Raw genomic sequence first — 18,963 nt, 5'->3', positions numbered from 1 at the left:
AGATAAACTTTGAGTTCTTTTGGGAGAGGAGTGATGTTATACCACAAGGAAATATTCAGTTTTTTTCTCAGGAAGCACATAATGCTTTACTGTCTTTAATTCTGGAATGTAGCTAACATTTGTGTTCAATATCTAGGTCCATTATTTTGAGCACTTGGAAATTACTAACATTCTATTCTATTCTACTCTGCTCTGTTCCGCTCTGTTCTGCTCTGCTCCATTCCATTCCATTCCACTCCACTCTACTCCACTCCACTCATCCCCCCTCATTTGTTGCGTTTATGTCTGTGAAGAAACCCCCCCTCTACTCATCTACTATCTGATTACCTAGTGATACCAATTATATAGGAAAGGCTCGAGAAATATTCTTTCCTTTTTCACTTAGTTAATATTTCTCTTTTTAAGGTTTTGTTTGTTTTATTAGATATAGACAGAGAGAAATCAAGAGGGAAGAAGGAGGTATAGAGACACCTGCAGAGCTGCTTCACTGGTCTCGAAGCTTTCCCCTGCAGCTAGACTAGAGACTGGAACCTGAGCCCTTGTGTCACCTAATATAGTCAACCTGGCTTCAGGAATTATTTCTCTAGTAATTAAAAAAAAATTTTTAATATTTATTTCCTTTTGTTGCCCTTGTTTTATTTATTTATTTATTTATAATTTATTTCTTTATTAGGGAATTAATGTTTTACATTCAACAGTAAATACAATAGTTTGTACATGCATAACATTCCCCAGATTCCCATTTAACAATACTATTTTATTTATTTATTTATTTATTTTCTGTGTCTACATGTTTGGTTATGCATTGATAAAACGTTCCCCTTTTTTTAAATTTCTTTATTGGGGAATTAATGTTTTACATTCAACAGTAAATACAATAGTTTGTACATGCATAACATTCCCCAGTTTCCCATTTAACAATACAACCCCCACTATGTCATTTATCATCCTTCATGGACCTGTATTCTCCCCACCCACCCACCCACCCCAGAGTCTTTTACTTGGGTGCAATATGCCAATTCCATTTCAGGTTCTACTTCTGTTTTCTTTTCTGATCTTGTTTTTCAACTTCTGCCTGAAAGTGAGATCATCCCATATTCATCCTTCTGTTTCTGACTTATTTCACTCAACATGATTTTTTCAAGGTCCATCCAAGATTGGCTGAAAACTGTGAAGTCACCATTTTTTACAGCTGAGAAGTATTCCATTGTGTATATATACCACAACTTGCTCAGCCACTCATCTGTTGTTGGACACCTGGGTTGCTTCCAGGTTTTGGCTATTACAAATTGTGCTGCCAAGAACGTATGTGTACACAGATCTTTTTGGATGGATATGTTGGGTTCCTTTAGGATATATCCCCAGGAGAGGAATTGCAGGGTCATAGGGTAGGTCCAATTCTAGCCTTCTGAGAGTTCTCCAGACTGTTCTCCACAGAGGTTGGACCAATTGACATTCCCACCAGCAGTGTAGGAGGGTTCCTTTGACCCCACACCCTCTCCAGCATTTGCTGCTGTTCCCTTTTCTGATGTATGACATTCTCACAGGAGTGAAGTGGTATCTCATTGTTGTCTTGATTTGCATTTCTCTGACAATCAGAGACTTGGAGCATTTTTTCATGTGTTTCTCGGCCTTTTGGATCTCTTCTGTGGTGAATATTCTGTCCAAGTCCTCCCCCCATTTTTGGATGGGGTTATTTGTTGTCTTGTTGTTGAGTCTGGCAAGCTCTTTATATATGTTAGTTATTAAACTCTTATCTAATGTATGGCATGTAAAGATCTTCTCCCATTCTGTGAGGGGTCTCTTGGTTTGGGTAGCGGTTTCTTTTGCTGTGAAGAAGCTTTTTAATTTGATGTAGTCCCATAGGTTTATACTTGTCTTAGTCTTCTTTGTAATTGGATTCGTTTCATTGAAAATGTCTTTAAAATTTATGCGGAAAAAAGTCCTGCCAATATTTTCCTCTAAGTATCTGATAGTTTGTAGTCTAACATCCAAGTCCTTGATCCACTTGGAATTTACTTTTGTATTTGGTACCCTTGTTGTTTTATTGTTGTAGTCATCATTGTTGTCATTGTTGCTGGATAGGAGCACTGGTTTACAGTGGTGCAGAGGATTGAACCTGGGACTTTTGAGCCTCATGCATAAGAGTCTTTTTGCATAATCATTGTGCTACTTACCCCCATACTCTAGTAATCTCCACTGCAAACAGTTGACACCCCATCTGTGTGTACTATGATTTTAAACTTATAATGTGTTTCGATCCAATTCAGTAATTGTAGTTATTCATCATAGTAGTGCTCAGATTGTCTCATCCTTGGTCAATTAGTCTTCTAAAAATCTTAATTGATATATATTTATTTGATAGGGACAGAGAGAAATTGAAAGGGAAGAGGGGTATAGAGAGGGAGAGGGACAGACACCTGCAGCTCTACTTCACCATTCATGAAGCTTTCCCCCTGTAGGTGGGGACCAGGGGCTTGAACCCAGGTCCTTGTACACTGTAATGTGTGCACTTAACCAGGTGCACCACCACCTAGCCCCATCAGTTAGTCTTTGATGATGTCTTTGCTGTATGGCAAGACAAGCCATTCTAGTAGCATTGTGATATTTCCTGCCACACACCAAGAATCAGCTAGTTCTCCAAGGTACTCTGAATCTTTAGTAGAAATGGTATGAAGAAAACAGAATCTAGGACCAGCACAATAGCTCACTTGGATAGTGTGCTGCTTTGCCATGTGTGCAACCCACATTCAAGCCTGACACCCATCACACTCAAGGGAAGCTTTGGACTCTTTCACTCTCTATCTCTACCTTTATCCTTAAAGAAAGAAGAAGATGAAGATTAAAGAAAAAAAGTCTTGGCGGAGGGGAGGGGCGCAGGTGGAAGCGCAGCATTGTTAAGCACACATGGCGCTAAGCACAAGGATGACGTAAGGATCCTGGTTCCAGCCCCCGGCTCCCCACCTGCTGGGGGGGGTCACTTCACCAGCGGTGAAGCAGATCTGTAGGTGTCTGTCTCTCTCTCCCCTCTGTTCCCCTCCTCTCTCGATTTCTTTCTGTCCTATCCAACAACAGTGACAACAATAATAATAACAGCGATGGACAACAAAAAGGGGAGAAAAAGTAGCCTCTGGGATCAATGGATTCATAGTGCAGGCACTGAGCTCCAGTGATAACCCTGGAGGCAAAAAGAAAAGAAAAAAAGTCTTGTAGTTTCCATTGTCTTTAAGCTCATTGACTGCATGTGTTTGAGCATGATTCAGGTGAATGGGGTCTGATTCTTCTGTTCACACATATGAATAAGATGGCCGCTGCTGCTTCTGAATACCATCCCTCCACATGACCACTGTAGTTGTGCTCTTCTTTTCCTGCTTCTGGGGCTCATTAATGTCCTACTGCTTTCGTTTAGCTTACCTGCTCATCTTCTTACCTCTGAACACACCGAAGAAAAGGAGGCTGATATTCGTGGAATACCTGTTATGCGCCTAACTCTGTGCTTTTAAAATCCGTCACTGAGACCTAAGTGTGTGATCCTATTATTTGCCTCAACTCATGCAGCTTGCAAGTGGCAGAGGAGCAGTTTGATCCCAGGTCTGCCTGTCTGTCTTGCTCCTTTCCCATGTTTCTCCCTCTGCTGCTCTGCCTCCCCTGCGTGAGACAGGGAACAGTCGGCGTATGTTGTTACATTAACTGTTGATATTGCATTCAAGTTTAGGCATATTACTGTCATCTTTCCTCATCAACTTAACATCATTTGCTTTTATTTTAGACACAATTGCAAATAAATTGCATTTGCAAAAAATCAGTGATTTTGTGTTATCACCTGGACCCCAACCATACAAGGTACTTAACTGCGTTTTTTGTTTGTTTGTATGTTTTTGGTCATGGAGAGTATTAGACTTTCTCCTAGTTCTTAGTGACTATAGTTTATATGTTTCAAACGGTAAATAATGATTTATGTCCATGCATCTTAGGTGGCTGTCTATGTTCCAGGAAGTAAGGGTGCACCTTCATTTGTTAGATTGTATCAGTACCCCAACTTTGATGGACCTCATGCAGCTTTAGCCAATAAAAGTTTCTTTAAGGCTGATAAAGTGACAATGCTGTGGAATAAAAAAGGTATAATTAAAATATTCATTTTGTTTATGAATATATCTTTAGGGCCAGGGGAGATAGCACAATGGTTATGTAAAGAGACTCTCATGCCTGAGGTTCCCATGTCTCAGGTTCAATCCGCCTGCATAAGCCAGAGCTGAGCAGTGCTCTGGTTTAAAAAAAAAAAAAAAAAAAATCAAGTATAACTTTAGATTTGTATCCTTCTTTATTAAAGACAAAAAAAAAAAAGCTTATTTAGGGTGGGGATATAGTATAATGGTTATGCAGAGACTTTCATGCCTGAGGCTCTCAAATCCCAGGTTCAATCCCCCACACTACCATAAGCCAGAGCTGAGCAGTGCTCTGGTGTAAAAAAAAAAAAAAAAAGCATATTTAATGTCTAGATTAATACCAAATGAAAACTTGCTACTTTTTTAAATTAAACATGCACTGCTGTGGTCAAACCCTCACCCTCATGCAGGGGAGGCATACTCTTTACCACTGAACCCTGTTTTGTTGTTGATTGTTAACTATAACCACTAGGCTAACTTGTGTTTGTAGTCTGATTCAAGTCTTTATTATCATAGCGACTGCCGTCCTGGTAATAGCTAGTACAGAGGTCGACAAGACTGGGGCTTCCTACTATGGAGAACAAACACTGCACTACATCTCGACCAATGGAGAAAGCGCAGTCGTACAACTACGTGAGTGTTCCAGCAGTCTTCTTTGATCAAAATGCTGCTAGTGGAAAATGCAGTGCCATGGACATAATATCATCCAAGTTATTAACCAAGCGCTAAAATTCACATATCTTAGCAATCTCTTTTTAAAAACCTTTTTTAGGGAGTCGGGTGGTAGTGCAGCAGGTTAAGCACAGGTGGCGCAAAGCGCAGGGACCAACATAAGAATCCCAGTTCCAGCCCCCCTCCTCCCCACCTGCAGGGAAGTCACTTCACAGGTGGTGAAGCAGGCTTGCGGGTGTCTTATCTTTCTCTCCCTCTCTCTGTCTTCCCCTCCTCTCTCCATTTCTCTCTGTCCTATCCAACAGTGACAACATCAATAACAACAACAATAATGACTACAACATTAAACAACAAGGGCAAAAAAGGGGAATAAATAAATAGATATTTTAGTAAAATAAAATAAAAACCTTTTTTAATCTTTTGAATTATAATTGGATAGAGACCGAGAGAAATCGAAAGGGGCAGGGGAGATAGAGATGGAAAGACAGAGGGACACCTGCAGCCCAGCTTCACCACTCATGAAGCTTTCCCCCTGCAGGTGGGGACCAGGGGCTTGAACCTGGTCCTTGCGCTCTATAATGTGAGTGCTTAACCAGTTGTGCCACCACTTGGCCCCTATATTAGTAGTGTTTAGGGTAAGAATCCCTCTTAAATCATTCCACAAACAATTTTGACAGAATCAATTTAGTTAATTTAGTCATGGTAGCATATTAGTAGGGAACTTGCTGAGTGAGGTAATTCTACTGTAGCTCATTCTTTTGGAACTTAACTTACGATGGCAAATTGGTGATCAGACAGTGCCAAACTGATTAGATCAGTTGGCACTGAAGAATGGTATTCATCCTGTCTATTAATAAACTAACTTAATTTGAAACAGTTTTTAAAATCTGGAAAGTTTTTTATACTTGATCTCAGCCAAAAAGGTCAAGAAGTGACCTGGCAACTTTTGAACTGAACATTAAACTAAGGTAACCTTTACATAAGATCATGTGTTTCCTTTGAGTTCAGAGAACAAGGATGACTCCCTTTCCCATTGTCATTTAGCATTCTGAGAGAATGCAAATTACAAGAACATTTCAACAGTTTTGAAAGGAGAAATCAAGTTCATGTCTGCTTATGTAGGGGAAGTCACATTATAAACAACAGCTCCTTAAGACTCCATAGAGTAAGTACAAATATCTGTGGCTGATGTTAAGGAATATTTGGAAGCAGGGGGGTTCACCTTGAATGAGCTCAGGGTCTTACACATATGTGCAGAGCATGTGCTCTACCCCTTAGGAACATCCCCAGCCCAGGGAACTTTAAGATTTCTGAGGAACACACTATGACCTTCAATAAGAATTTTATAAAAATGTCATTTCTTTCTAAATTGATCTGAAAAGTAAATTTTTAAAAAATATTTTATTTATTTATTCATGAGGAATGATAGGAGGAGAGAGAAAGAACTAGATATCATCCTGGTACATGTGTTGCTGGGGATTGAACTAGGGACCTCATGCTTGAGAGTCCTGTACTTTATCCACTGTGCCACCTCCCAGACCACTAAAAAGTAAATTTGAATACCAGTAGATTTGTCTAAGCTAGATAAGTTGGTGCTAAAGCATGTGCTGAAAAATGCAAGTATATTTTGAAAATTTTTGTAAAAGAAGAGTAGTGTCGTATGCTTTACATTGGCTTGTTCTAGCCCTCCCCCTCCAAGAGAATTGGATGAGTCCTGTTAATTTCGCGGGCCTGCTTGGCCCCGCCCCAAGGGACCCTGGGAGAGGGTTCCCCAGTAAGAGAGTTCCAGAGTTCCAGAGTTGGAGAGTTCCTGAGTCCGAGAGTAAGGGAGAGGGTTCCTGAGTTCGAGAGTGCCAGAGTTAGCCAGAGTTCCTGAGTTCCCCAGTGACAGAGTTCCTGAGTTCCGGAGTTCGAGAGTGCGAGAGTGCGAGAGTTTCTGAGTTCGAGAGTAAGGGAGAGGGTTCCTGAGTTCCAGAGTAAGAGAGAGTGCTTGCGCCGCCGCAAAGAGACAGCAGAGTTCTGTTTGGTGATTAGTTTGTCTTAGTTTGTGAATCGTTGTTCCTGAATAAAGAAATACAGCTGCCCTGCCCAGCCGTTGTCTCCGCGTCTCTGTTACCCGCCCGCAAAGCCAGCCCGGCCGGCCAGAGCCTCCGAAAAATTTTAACAACAGAGTAGGATAAGGCATGTGCAGATAGTATAATGGTTATGCAAAGAGACTCTCCTGCCTGAGGCTCCAAAGTCCCCGGTTCAATCCACCACACCACTATATGCCAGAGTGGAGCAGGGCTCTGGTAATAAAAATCAATAAATGAGAGTAGGATGGGAAATTCTGGCACTACCAGGTATTAAAACATGAGACAATTTTATTTAAGAGATTTTGGTTCTGTCTTACAGATAGGCAGATGAAATAATAGAACAGAATCTAGAAATAGGCATGTATAACATAGCCATTGTTCTACAATAAAGGAATTTCAACCAATGGGAGATGTTGATTATTTAATACATAGTTTAGGAATGAGAGATTAACTGTTTGAAATAAAATATATTCATGTTGCTGTCTCCACCAAATATATTCCAGTTGGACCAGAAAGTTACGCCTGAAAAAGACTAGTCATAGGGGGAAATGGTGTACTTGTGCATAAAAGAATGGTGCTTACTAGGGCAATAGAAATAGCTTTAAAGTTACGTGAAAAGATTCCTGCCAGGGACTCTGAGGTCCCTGGGCTTCATCCCCTCTACTTACCATACACCAAAGCTGAGCAGTGCTCTGGGAAAAAGAAATAATTGTAGATTGGGGAGAAAGTACATAGTTAAACAAAACTAAAACTTATGGGAAAGCCTTAGATAAGTATAAAGAAAGGTAGATTTTGTTGACATTTCAAGTGAGTCACTTAAAGATTTATCGATAGCTGGAGAAAAAAAACATGGGAGGAAAAAAAGTGAAGTTATGTATAAATATTAAAAGATGTCTGGCACAGGATAAACATAGAAAGCTATCATTTCTCTAGCCAGTTGACAAAAATACAAAATTATGGGACTGTGGAGATAGCATAATGGTTAATGCAAGAAGACTTAAATTTTTTTTTTAATATTTATTTTCCCTTTTGTTGCCCTTGATGTTTAACGTTGTTGTGGTTATTGCTGTCATTGTTGTTGGATAGGACAGAGAGAAATGGAGAAAGGAGGGGAAGACAGAGAGGGGGAGAGAAAGAAAGACACCTGCAGACCTGCTTCACCTCTTGTGAAGCGACTCCCCTGCAGGTGGGGAGCCAGGGGCTCGAACCAGGATCCTTATGCCTGTCCTTGCACTTTGCACCACGAGCACTTAACCCACTGCGCCACTGCCCAACTCCCAAGACTTTCTTTTTTCACTATTTACTTATTTATTTTTAACCAGAGCACTGCTCAGCTCTGGCTTATGGTGGTGCAGGGGATTGAACCTGGGACATTGGAACCTCAGGCATGAGAGTCTCTTTGCATAACCATTATGCTATCTACCCCCACTCTCAAGAAGACTTTCATACCTAAGGCTTCAAGGTCCCAGGTGGAATAGCTTGCTTGGCTAGTAAGCTGCTTTGTCATGTGCATGACTTAGGTTTGAGTCTAACTCATTCCACATTGAGGGAAGCTCCAGTCTGTGATGTCTTCCATAACTATGTCTTCCTCTCTATCTGTACTGAAAAAGAAAGATGGATTAAAGTCTTTCTCACATTTATGATAATATATTAAGTTCCATGATGTTACAAAGATTTTTTTTTTTTTTGTCTCCAAGGTTGTCTCTGAGGCTCAGTGCCTGCACCAGGAATCCACTGCTCCTGGCGGCCATTTTTTCCATTTTGTTTATGTTGCTGTTATTGTTTTTATTGTTGTTGCTGCTGCTGTTAGGACAGAGAGAATTTGGGGGGGGAGGACAGAAGGGGTGAAAAAGATAAACACCTGCTTCACCGCTTACGAAACAAGTTGGGAGTCGGGGGCTCAAACCTGGATCCTTGTGCGGGTCCTTGCACCTCGCACTTTGTGCACTTAACCTGGGAGTGTGCTACCACCTGGTCCCCATGGAAAGATATTTTAATGTTGACATACTTTGAAACATTTGGATTTATTTTTACTGTTTGGCATATTTACGTGATTATTTGATTGTAATCCATTCTGATAAATATTATGTTCGTATAATTCTTGATTGCTAATAAGAGTTTTATATTTTCTTTCCAGCAAAAAATGGCCCCATTTATGACGTAGTTTGGAATTCTAGTTCTACTGAGTTTTGTGCCGTGTATGGTTTTATGCCTGCCAAAGCGACAATTTTCAATTTGAAGTGTGATCCTGTGTTCGACTTCGGAACTGGTCCCCGCAATGCAGCCTACTATAGCCCTCATGGGCACATACTAGTACTGGCTGGGTTTGGGAACCTAAGGGGACAGATGGAAGTGTGGGATGTTAAAAACTACAAACTTATTTCTAAGCCGGTGGCCTCCGATTCTACATATTTTGCTTGGTGCCCAGATGGCGAGCATATCTTAACAGCTACCTGTGCTCCCAGGTTACGTGTTAATAATGGGTACAAGATCTGGCATTATACTGGCTCTGTCTTACACAAGTATGATGTGCCAGCAAACGGAGAATTGTGGCAGGTTTCCTGGCAGCCATTTTTAGATGGCATATTTCCTGCAAAAAGAATAACTTACCAAGCAGTACCAAGTGATGTCCCCACTGAAGAGCCTAAAGTTGCAACAGCTTACAGACCTCCAGCTTTAAGGGACAAGCCAATCACCAATTCCAAACTGGTATGGAAAGTTTTACAACTTTGGTGGAAAAAGATTTTTCGTTGTGTGGAGTTGCCCAGACCTTTTTCTCCTGTATGCCCCTGTTATTTTGTACCCAGTTAGGATGTAAACACTAGGGTAGAAATCGTGGTGGACAACCAGATAGTGGTGCACCCAATTGAGGACACATGTCACAGTTCACAAGGGCCCAGATTCAAGCCCCGAGCTCCCCACCTATCAGGGGGAAGCTTCACAAGTGGTGAAGCTTGTGCTGCATGTGTCTTCATCTCCCCCTTCCCTCTCAATTTCTCTCTCTTTTCAAAGTAAGTAAATAAGAAAGGAGTAAGTGAATGAATGAATGAACAGAATCATGGAGGATTGACTGTTGCAATGGTGAACTGCTAAATCACTGAGAATAGCTCAGGATGACATCATGTCTATAAAGTTCTGAGTTCAAGTACATTCCTGTCAAGTCTGGTAATGTCAGCAGTGATGACTGGACAGTCTGATGAAAGAGAATGCTCATTTCCTCTTTAAAGGCCACAGCAGAGGGGCCAGGCGGTGGAGCACCTGGTTAAGCATTCACATTACAGCGCACAAGGACACAGGTTCAAGCCCCTGTTCCCCACCTGCAGGGGAAAAGCTTCACAAGTGGGGAATAGAGCTGCGGGTGTCTCTCTGTCTCTCTTCCTCTGTATCTCCTCCTATCTCAATTTCTCTCTGTCTCTATCCAGTAATAAATAAATAAAAATATTTTTAAAATAAAAAATAAAGGCCATGGCATAGCAATAGCTGGTTGTTCTAATGGCAGACATTAGGTCGAGTTTGCTAAATTATTTGATTATTCAAGACAAACAAATATGAATAATTATGTGAAATTTTTTATCTTTATTAATTTATTGGAAAGAGACAGCTGGAAATTGAGAGGGAAAGGAGGAATAGAGAGGAAGGGAGGCAACTGCAGCCCTGATCCACCACTTGTGAAGCTTCCCCCCTGCTGCTGGGGACCTGGGGCTCGAACCCAGGTCCTTGCACACTATAGTGTGTGCAGTTAAGCAGGTGTACCACCACCCAGCCCCTTCAAATTTTTCATTGTTTTAAAAAAGCACATTTGTTGTCCGTTAGCCACCAGTTCCTGTCTCTTACAATATTCTGACCAGCTTTAAAATGTTAGCATTTCAGAGCACAGGGAAGAGCACTTGTCAGTACCCCGAGTTTCTGTCATGTTGGGGAATATAGTTGCTCTGTAAGAATAAATGGCAGTACTATCGCTTTTGTTAGAAAGCTGACTATTCAGTGGGCATAAACTGGGACAGGTTGTTTGTTTGTTTGTGGGGAGAGAGCTAGAGCTTCAGATCACTTTGGTGTATGTGATGCCAGGGATCAAACTTGGGACCTCATTCTTGCAAGTATCTTCCTGCTCTACGAAATGTAACAGTGGTCTATAACTTCTTGATTTCATTTGTATGTCTTGTATGTTTTGTTTAAACATTTTTGTCAAAGAAGAAAAGATATGTCTTTGACTTTACTTCCATATATTGTCACTTTCTTTACCTAATGTAAAAGCAAAAGTAATCTCAACCCATTTGGCTTCTGAATCTATATAATGTAACACAAGACAAAATTCTGAAGTAGTGTCTATTTTTACTCGATCCATAAAACTAGTTTGTTTTGGTGGAGTTTGTAGTTTATGGGGAGGACTGAAAGATAAATTAATACAGAAGGGGGAGTTGGGCGGTAGCGCAGCAGGTTAAGCACACATGATGCGAAGCGCAAGGGCCTGGCTTAAGGCTCCTGGTTCGAGCCCCCGGCTCCTGACCTGCAGGGGAGTCGCTTCACAGGCAGTGAAGCAGGTCTGCAGTTGTCTATCTTTCTCTCCCCCTCTCTGTCTTCCCCTCCCCTTTCAATTTCTCTAATTTCACCAGAATCTTGTATCAGTAGTAATAAGGAGGAAAAATCCATTGTTTGAAGTTTGCCAGTCCTTATAAAACTGCAAGATGTGATATAATATATCAAGCCATACAGTGACCCTTGCTTGTGAAGTCCATTGCGACAGAAGGGTTTGAAATGTGGTTTGTCAGTGATCTTAAAATACATTTGAAAAAATAAGTTTTGTCATACTAGCTTAAGTGTATAATTTGTTGTATGTAGTTTTAAAGACATTTTCTGTTACATTTCTGTTATCCAAAGTTAATTTTTTTTATTCTATTGTAAAATAATTTGTTTTATGTTTTCCGTAGCATGAGGAAGAACCACCTCAGAATATGAAACCACAGCCTGGAAGTGATCGTCCTTTATCCAAAACAGCCCTTAAGAATCAAAGGAAACATGAAGCCAAGAAAGCTGCAAAGCAGGTAATTGGGAAACTAACCTCTTCAAAACAAAACAGACAAGTTCAGTTAGCTTTAAAGTTTAAAGAATTATGGTCTTGGGCTGGGGAGCCAGCATAATGATTATGCAAAAAGACTTTGATGCCTGAGGTACCAAAGGCCCCAGGTTCAATCCCCAGCACCACCATAAGCCAGAGCTGAATGAACAGTGCTCTGGTGTTTCTCTCTGTATCTTTCTCTTTGTATCTCTCTCATTAAAATAAAATAAAGTACTTAAAAAAGAAAGAATTAAAGTCCTTAAAACTTTTATTTACTGGACAGAAATAGTCAAGAAATCAAGAAGGAAGGGGGTGATAGGGAGAGAGACAGAGACACCTGCAGCACTGTTTAACCACTTGTGAAGCTTCTCCCCTGCAGCTGGGGACTGGGAGCTCAAACCCAGGCCCTTGTGCACTGTAATGTGTGCTCTCAACCAGGCACACCCACTACCTGGCCCCAGTCCTTAAAACTTTTTTAGTTCGTTTTGGTAAAGACAAGGCAGAGAGAAAGAGACCACAGCTCTGAAGCTTCCTTCACCAGGCTCGAACCTAGGATATGTGCTTGGCAAAGCAGCATACTACCCAAACAAGTTATTTCACCAACTTAGGTCATAAAAACTCAACTGGGTGCCAGGCAGTGGTGCTCTGGGTTAAGTGCACATAGTATGAAGCGCAAGGATCCAGGTTCAAGCCCTCAGCTCCCCACCTGCAGGGGGGTCACTTCACAAGCGGTGAAGCAGGTCTGTAGGTGTCTCTCTGCCTCTCTCCTTCTCAATCTCCCCAGACCCTCTCAATTTATCTCTGTCCTATCCATTAAAAATGAAAAGTGGCCCAGGTGGTGACGCATGTGGTTGAGCGCACATGTTATGGTGTGCAAGGACCTAGGTTCGAGCCTCTCGGTCCCCACGTGCAGGGGGAAAGCTTCACAAGTGGTGAAGCAGGACTGCAGGTGTCTCTCTTTCTCTCTCCCTCTCTATCTCTCCCTCTCTATCTCTATCCCTACCCTCTCCATTTCTGACTGCCTCTATCCAGCAAATAAATAAAGATTAAAAAAAAGAAGAGAAAAATGGCCACCAGGAGCAGTGGATTTGTAGTGAGCCCCAGTGATAACCCTAGAGGGAAAAAAAAACAACTCCATGTTATGAAATGTAGTTGGAGTTAGACTTCGGCAGCCAGAATACTTTTCTTTTGTTTCTGATTTTGAATTTCTTAATAATCATGCGTATATAATGGGAGGAATCATGAGAAGTAGATTTGGCCTTTAAACCTGAAACCCTAATGGGATTATGCAGTGTATTACTTGCTGTGGACATGTTTGGTGCTGTTTGCTTTTTTGAACACTTGTGTTTGTTAAGAGAGACTGAAACTTTTATGATTATGAAGCCTTTCTGGGCAGGTAAATAGTTCACTTAGAGAGTGTGCTGCTTGCATATGGGCAGAACCCAGGTTTGAGTTTGACCCCATTGCATTCAAGGAAGCTTTGGTGTTGCAGTATCTTTCATTCTCTCCATTACTCTACCTCTGTCTCTAAGAAAAAAATTAACTTTTATTATTATTATTCAATATTATACTGCTGCAGGCAACCTGGCTAAAATATTTTATTTTATTTTATTTTATTTACCAGAGCTCTGTTCAGCTCTGGCAGTACTATGGATTAAACCTGGGGCCTTTGGTGTATCATTATGCTGTCTCCCCTGTGTTAAAATTATTCTTTATATGATTTTGTGGTTGAATATTCACAGCTGAGTCAGAAGTTGACCCACATTAGTGGGTCATGGTGATAGATCAGCAGGGCTAGACATGTCAAGTTAGTGAGGTCTTGGTGACCAGTTTTGATATTCAAACAGTACTGTCTGGCCAGTAAAAGTGGGTGTTGACAGTTCTAAGTGTTGGGAGGCAATTGCTATTTTAAGGTATAGAATTGCATTAGTCAGCCGTATTCTGCTAAACTTTGGGCTTTCAAACATCACTGTTTTCATTTTAGCTTATCTTGTTTGTTTCCAGACATAGTCTTTAAATAACTCAGATTTAGGTCACTCCAAATAAATTGATCTGTGCCATCTACTTACTTAGCTTTTTTTTTTTTTTAATATTTGTTCCCTTTTGTTGCCCTTGCTGTTTTATTGTTGTAGTTATTATTATTGTTGTCATTGATGTCATCATTGTGGGATACGCCATAGAGAAATGGAGAGAGGAGGGGGAGAGAAAGATAGACACCTGCAGACCTGCTTCACTGCCTGTGAAGCGACTCTCCTGCAGGTGGGAACCAGGGGCCAAAACTGGGATCCTTACGCCAGTCCTTGAGCTTTGCGCCACCTGCACTTAACCTGCTGTGCTACCTCCCGACTCCCACTTACTTAGCTTTGTGTAAAGTAGGACTTGGTCCTTCATCAGTGTGAGTAGAGACCTCTGCTGGCCATGGATATTACAAGTTAGTAATAGCCTCAGAACTACTGATGGGAAGATTCCTTTTGTTTGGCTGGTATTTACGATTACAATTGACCAGTAAAACTGCAGTATTTGAAACTGAAATGTATTTGTTATTTGATATACAATCCCTGCTGTTAGGTAACACATAACGACTTCTTACATATTGCTTTTTTTTTTCTTTTAGTAATAACACATGACTTCTACTTTGAGTAAATTTTACTTTGCAGTATTCTTAAGCATAATTGTTATGTTTGCTTGGTTTTGTTTGTCTTTTTATTTGGTTTGGTTTGGTTTTTTTTTTTTTTTTTTTTTTTTACCAGAGTGTAGTTCAGCTCTGGTTTGTGGTGGTGCTGGGAACTGAACCTAGGAACTCAGCACCTCAGGCATCAAAATCTTTTGCAGAACCTCCTCAACCCTAATGTGCTTTTTTTTTTTCCAATGGGCTGACCAGAGTTGGTGAAAGCTATGGCTCTGTGGTAGGCTCTGACTTCAAATTAGGCAATTAAATACAAAGGAGTCAGATATATAGAAACTAAGCAAGTACAGCTGCCTGTGCTTACATTTCATTAAGAGTTCTCATCACCGTACTTGAGAGAATTTAATTTGTGTGTGTGTGTGTGTGTGAGAACTAGAGCGTCTGTCTGGCACATGGGTTGCCCAAGAGCAAACTTGAGGCCTCATGCTTGAGAGCATCGTTCTCCTGGGCTGCAACTCTGTGTGTGTGTGTGTGTTTAAAACACTGCTGTATCTATAGCATTTTTCATGAGACCTTCTGTTCAGTTCAGACTTTTTTAGACCCTTTTTTTATATACAATAGAGGATAAGATATAAAGTGATGTACTTAATTTCTGTAGTTTATACGCCAAGACTATGTTGGCTGAAATATTTAATGTTTTCACTTTAGATCATTGAAATTTTGAAAATGTTCCCTGCAGGAAGCAAGAAGTGACAAGAGTCCTGATTTAGCACCTACCCCCCAGAGCACACCACGAAATACTGTCTCTCAACCAACTTCAGGAGACCCAGAGACAGACAAAAAGATCAAGAACCTAAAGAAGGTGAGAGACTTAAAATGTAAAACAGTATGTTTACTTCTTCTTCTTCTAGCGTTTGCCCTTCTTCCTTAGCCAGTCAACAGCGTCAGGTTGAGCCTGATGTCTGCTTGTTGCTGGCTTTGAAAGTGACTGGGATCCATGTGGATTCAGTCGGCTAGGAAGGATCGTCAGTTTCCCCAATAAATGGGTACTCACGGGATGCACCACGAGAAGGTCGATCCAATGCATCCCAAGTATGTTTACTGAGAAATACACAAGCGCGAAGTACAGAAAATAAGACTTTGGTGCCTAGTGGTAGCAGTCCAAGACGCTGTAGGGTTCTCACTGCTACTCTCTCGTTGTCAAACGCTGTTAACTTTGGAATGGCAGTCATTTTTTGTTCTTTTCACAAATGTCTAGAGACTGTTTGTCTTTTCTATTATTTTGGAGCATCAAGAAATGATATAAGGGGACCAGGCTGTGGCGCACCTGGTTAAATGCTCACATTACAGTGCAGAGGACCTGGGTTCAAGCCCCTGATCCCCACCTGCAGGGGAAAAGCATCATGAGTGGTGAAACAGGGTTGCAGGTGTCTCTCTGTCTCTCTCATGAGTGGTGAAACAGGGTTGCAGGTGTCTCTCTGTCTCTCTCCCTCTCTATCTCCCCTGCCCTCTCAATTTCTCTCTGTCTCTAATAAGTAAATAAATAAAAAATTTTTTTAAAAGAAAGAACTGATGTACAACTGTACAGAAACATGCCAAACACTGACAAGACTATAGAGTAAGAGGGGCACAGTTCCCACCACCAGAGGTCCGTATCCCATCCCCTCCTCTGATAGCTTAACTATTCTTTAATCCTCTGGCAGGACGGACCCAAGGTCATTGTGGGATGCAGAAAGTGGAAGGTCTGGCTTCTGTAATTGCTTCCCCTCTGAACATGGGCGTTGACAGGTTGATCCATACTCCCAGCCTGTCTCTCTCTTTCCCTAGTGGGGCAGGGATCTGGGGAAATGGGGCTCCAGGACACATTGGTGGGGTCATCTTCCCAGAGAAGTCTGGTTGGCATCATGGTAGCATCTGGAACTTGGTGACTGAAAAGAGAGTTAACATATAAAGTCAAACAAAGTGTTGACTAATCATGAACCTAAAGGCTGGAATATTGGAGATGAAGGTTTGGGGTCTCTGTTTTGGAAATAGCTAGTAGGTCTATTTTAGGTATATGCCAAAGGGCCCATGATTAGTTTTTTCCTGAGTCTGACATCTGATATGCAGGTGACTCAGGTTATTGTCTGGGGAGATGATGTCATGGCTGGAAAAAGTACCAGAAAGCTGGATCAGGGAAGAGAGTACTTCCCAAATATGGGAAAAGTGTATAAATATTGTTGACTGTAAACCCCATCGATTTAATTTGGGGCCCATATTCAGCATAAGAGCCTATGTAACCTCTGCATCCCTATAGGTCCGAACTCGCATTCTGTGGTCATCAGTAGGAACATTCTGAGTTGCACTGATTTCAGGACCCATCTTCTTCAGGTGGTAGATAGAGTATGTTATCCAACCCCCCTTCGGAGGATGGAACATTCTCTACCATTGTTGATCCATATTGAGGGCAAGGTCCTATGAGGGCCCCCAAAGAGGTCCATTATGTTGTTCCTGATGGAGATGCCAAACACTTCTCTACTCAACCTTTCATCAGAGAATTATGAGATAGTTTCACAGGTGAAGAGACAGAAACAAAAAGGAGTTACTTAACTGTCCAGAACTCAGCCAGCTCGTAGTGCTAACCTGGTGGTAAAGCAGGTCTCTAGAGCACCTTCCAGGACAGACAGTGGCCTCAATAGGCCAAAGGTGTCACCTAGGTACAGTCAGGTGCTGAATAAATGCTACAGAGACTGGAAGAAATGTCATTTAAGCACTTGGAACTTACTTTTACAAAAAGCTTTTTAAAAATTGAATTATGTGGGGAGTCGGGCTGTAGCGCAGCGAGTTAAGCGCAGGTGGCGCAAAGCACAAGGACCGGCATAAGGATCCCGGTACGAGCCCCCAGCTCCCCACCTGCAGGGGAGTTGCTTCACGGGCGGTGAAGCAGGTCAGCAGGTGTCTGTCTTTCTCTCCCCCTCTCTATCTTCCCCTTCTCTCTCCACTTCTCTCTGTCCTATCCAACAACGACGACATCAACAACTACAACAATTAAAAAAAAAAAGGGCAACATTGGCGTATCGCACCAAAGTAAAAGACTCTGGGGTGGGTGGTTGGGTGGGGAGAATACAGGTCCAAGAAGGATTCAGAGGACCTAGTGGGGGTTGTATTGTTATATGGGAAATTGGGGAATGTTATGCATGTACAAACTATTGTACTTACTATTGAATGTAAAACATTAATTCCCCAATTAAAAAAAAAAAACAAGGGCAACAAAAAGGAAAATAAATAAATATTTTTTAAAAAATTGAATTATGTGGTCCGGGAGGTGACGCAGTGGATAAAGCATTGGACTCTCAAACATGAGGTCCTGAGTTCAGTCCCCGGCAGCACATATACCAGAGTGATGTCTGGTTCTTTCTCTCTCTCTTCCTATCCCTCTCATTGATAAATAAATAAAATCTTTTTTAAAAAAATTGAATTACTTGGGAATTGGGTGGCAGCTCAGCGGGTTAAGCGCACGTGGTGCAAAGCGCATGGACCGGTATAAGGATCCCAGTTCGAGCCCCAGCTCCCCACCTGCAGGGGAGTCACTTCACAGGTGGTGAAGCAGGTCTGCAGGTGTCTATCTTTCTCTTCCCCTCTCTGTCTTCCCCTCCTCTCCTCTCTCTCTGTCCTATCCAACAACGACGACATCAGTAACAACAACAGTAACTACAACAATAAAAAAAGCAACAAAAGGGAAAATAAATAAATAATTTGAATTACTTATATTAGGAACTAGCAGTAAAGCAGAGAACATCACTTGTGGTGCCTGCCTCCCTCTTCATTCTCATGCTCTTAGAAAAAAATAATAAAATCAGGAGTCGGGCAGTAGCGCAGCGGGTTAAGTGCAGGTGGTACAAAGCGCAAGGACCGGCTTAAAGATCCCGGTTCAAGCCCCCGGCTCCCCACCTGCAGGGGAGTCATTTCACATGCGGTGAAGCAGGTCTGCAGGTGTCTTTCTCTCCCCTCTATCTTCCCCATCTCTCTCCATTTCTCTGTCCTATCCAACAAGGACATCAATAACAACAACAATAATTACAACAATATAACAATAAGGGCAGCAAAAAGGAATAAATATTTTTAAAAATCTACTGTGTTTAAATAATAGGTTTTTTTTTGTTGTTGTTGTTGTTGTTAAAAAAAAACAAACTGGGAGTTGGGCAGTAGCGCAGTGGGTTAAGTGCAGGTGGCACATAATGCAAGGACCGGCATAAGGATCCGGGTTCGAGTCCCAGGCTCCTCAACTGCAGGGGCGTTGCTTCACAGGTTGTGAAGCAAGTCTGCCGGTATGTCTTTCTTTCCCCATCTCTGTCTTCCCCTCCTCTCTGTTTCTCTCTGTCCTATCCA

The 18,963-nt window shown here is 41.6% G+C and overlaps 1 protein-coding gene across 1 annotated transcript in view; it reads left to right on the top strand.

The window, feature by feature from the left end:
• EIF2A (eukaryotic translation initiation factor 2A) overlaps positions 1-18,963 on the top strand; it is a 53,164-nt gene that overhangs the window by 21,637 nt on the left and 12,564 nt on the right. The window contains exons 7-12 of the mRNA XM_060197084.1: positions 3,770-3,843; positions 3,975-4,119; positions 4,683-4,799; positions 9,051-9,622; positions 11,842-11,955; positions 15,335-15,453. Of these exons, the coding sequence (XP_060053067.1) occupies positions 3,770-3,843; positions 3,975-4,119; positions 4,683-4,799; positions 9,051-9,622; positions 11,842-11,955; positions 15,335-15,453 (1,141 nt within the window). The remainder of the gene's footprint in view (positions 1-3,769; positions 3,844-3,974; positions 4,120-4,682; positions 4,800-9,050; positions 9,623-11,841; positions 11,956-15,334; positions 15,454-18,963) is intronic.

This window comes from Erinaceus europaeus, chromosome 9 (genome assembly GCF_950295315.1).
Source record: "Erinaceus europaeus chromosome 9, mEriEur2.1, whole genome shotgun sequence".
Taxonomy (NCBI): Eukaryota; Metazoa; Chordata; class Mammalia; order Eulipotyphla; family Erinaceidae; genus Erinaceus; species Erinaceus europaeus.
Note: the sequence above shows the minus strand (reverse complement) of the source record. Positions and strands in the feature narration are given on the sequence as shown.